Source organism: Pteropus vampyrus, unplaced genomic scaffold, assembly GCF_000151845.1.
Source record: "Pteropus vampyrus isolate Shadow unplaced genomic scaffold, Pvam_2.0 Scaffold140, whole genome shotgun sequence".
Classification (NCBI taxonomy): Eukaryota; Metazoa; Chordata; class Mammalia; order Chiroptera; family Pteropodidae; genus Pteropus; species Pteropus vampyrus.
In genome coordinates this window covers 1,038,697-1,040,612 of record NW_011888921.1, presented here as the reverse complement: position 1 = coordinate 1,040,612, position 1,916 = coordinate 1,038,697, and the positions used below count along the sequence as shown (strand labels likewise).

Here is a 1,916-nt window from a genome sequence, read left to right as displayed (position 1 = left end):
TTCATATATTCATAAATAGATACATACATACATTTACATCTTCCTACTTGCTGGGTCATGTTTATGTTTAATGTTCATTTTTCTTAGAACACTCTTCAAAGAGATCCTTGTAGCTGCTGATGACAATTACAATAATCGAACAAAATATAAATTATTCTGCAAAAAATTGAATTTCCTTTTCACAATTTGAAGGGAGGGCAGTACTTTGAAGTATATATGTAAATATGGTGAACTGAGGATTGCAGTATTTTGTTACTGTCAATGCTGGCAGGTTATATAGGTCAACATATCCTGGGGATTTTTGGTGGTCGTTGTTATGGGCCTTGTTCCTCCTCCCCACCCTCACTCCTACTCTCTTATCTAAAAGGCATTTTAAACATCTTCCACAAAGCAAGCACTTTTATTTATTGGCTCTCAGCCTATGGAGTGGACAAACATTAAAAGATAAATTGTAATACTTCGTGTTAAGTGTCATCAAACAGATAATGACAACTTGTGGAGACAAGCAAGATTAAGATTAAGTAATTTGATTCAACAAATATTTGAAAGCCTACTATGTGTTAGGCCGAGGATATAACAGTCAGTAAAACAAATACAATCCCTACTTTGGGAGCATTCGGCCTTGGGAGCATTCGGCCTTGGGACCCTGGAAAGAATTTGCGGAGAATTGCTGCTGCTGTTGGATAGTGAAAATTGAATAGAAGTATGACAAATAAAATGGAAGGAACATATATTTTAGACAGAGGGACTCAAATGTGCAAAAGTATAAAGCTGTGGAAGGATTATGAGAAATTAACTGTGTCAAGGTTATAGGAATGGAAGTGGCACATGTGGAGACCAAAAAAGGAGATTGGGGCCAGCCAGATATGAATGCCAAATGAAGGAATTTTGTTTTTTTTTATGTAAAGCTTTAATGAACCAATTAGCATGTAAAAAATAAAAGCTGAAATCTATAACTGATTTTGTATTTTGATTCTAATTTAAATTAATGATTTAATTCATTATATTAATCTGTTAGTCTGCTTAGCCTATAGTTGCTGTATGGTAGCTGCTTTTTTTATAATCTAGGATTATTTTTGTTTCAGCCTTTACCCTACGAAAAGAAAATATGGAAATGTTTGAAGCAGTTGGTTTTTTAGCTATCAAACTTGGTGTGATTTCTTCGGATTTTAGTTATGCAGGCCTTAAAGACAAGAAAGCCATCACCTATCAAGCGATGGTGGTTAGAAAAGTGACTCCAGAAAGGTAATAAGACATTACTTTATAAGAGAGAATTGTTCTTATTGCATCAAATAAATAAATGTAAGATTAAAAACTCAGAATATAATGGGAGCGTATTACCTCACTCTCAATATTCACTGATCACAGGCTTTCCAAGCAGCACATTCTGCATATAATTATCTTCTAAATAGTTATGTCTAAAATTTACATTGAGGACGTGGTTCCATAGTGTAGCGGTTAGCACGTCTGCTTTACATGCAGAAGGTCCTGGGTTTGTGTACCAGGGGAGCCACAGTCCATGGTCTATGGCCATGCTACCCTGAACAAGCCCGATCCCATTTGATTTCGGAAGCTAAGCAGAGTTGGGCCTGGTTAGTACTTGGATGGGAGACCTCCTAGGAAGTCTGTAGGCATAAATAATAATAATAAAAAAATAAATAAAATAAAATTTACATTGAAAATATAGTTTTAGGATAGAAACTTTGAAAAGCGGTGATTTTTTTTGCTATTTTATTTTTTATTTATTTTTTAATTGAAGAAATGATTTAAATTCCCTCCCCTGCCTCCCCCACTCCCCGCGGGTCTACCTCCTCCTCTCCACCTCCCCTCTGGCAGCTGATTTTAAATGATCTAGATTGTTTCTAAACATCCTGTTCTATATACAAATATAAGTTCACATTTAGGACAGTGTCTTA

At 35.3% G+C, this 1,916-nt stretch overlaps 1 protein-coding gene and 1 pseudogene across 4 annotated transcripts in view; both read left to right on the top strand.

The window, feature by feature from the left end:
• Positions 1-1,916, top strand: part of PUS7L (pseudouridylate synthase 7 like) — a 31,194-nt gene that overhangs the window by 17,568 nt on the left and 11,710 nt on the right. For all 4 annotated transcript variants that reach the window (XM_011368173.2, XM_023535437.1, XM_011368172.2 and 1 more), the window contains exon 3: positions 1,086-1,245. In XM_011368173.2, the coding sequence (XP_011366475.1) occupies positions 1,086-1,245 (160 nt within the window). The remainder of the gene's footprint in view (positions 1-1,085; positions 1,246-1,916) is intronic.
• On the top strand, positions 1,523-1,640 carry LOC111744800 (annotated as a pseudogene).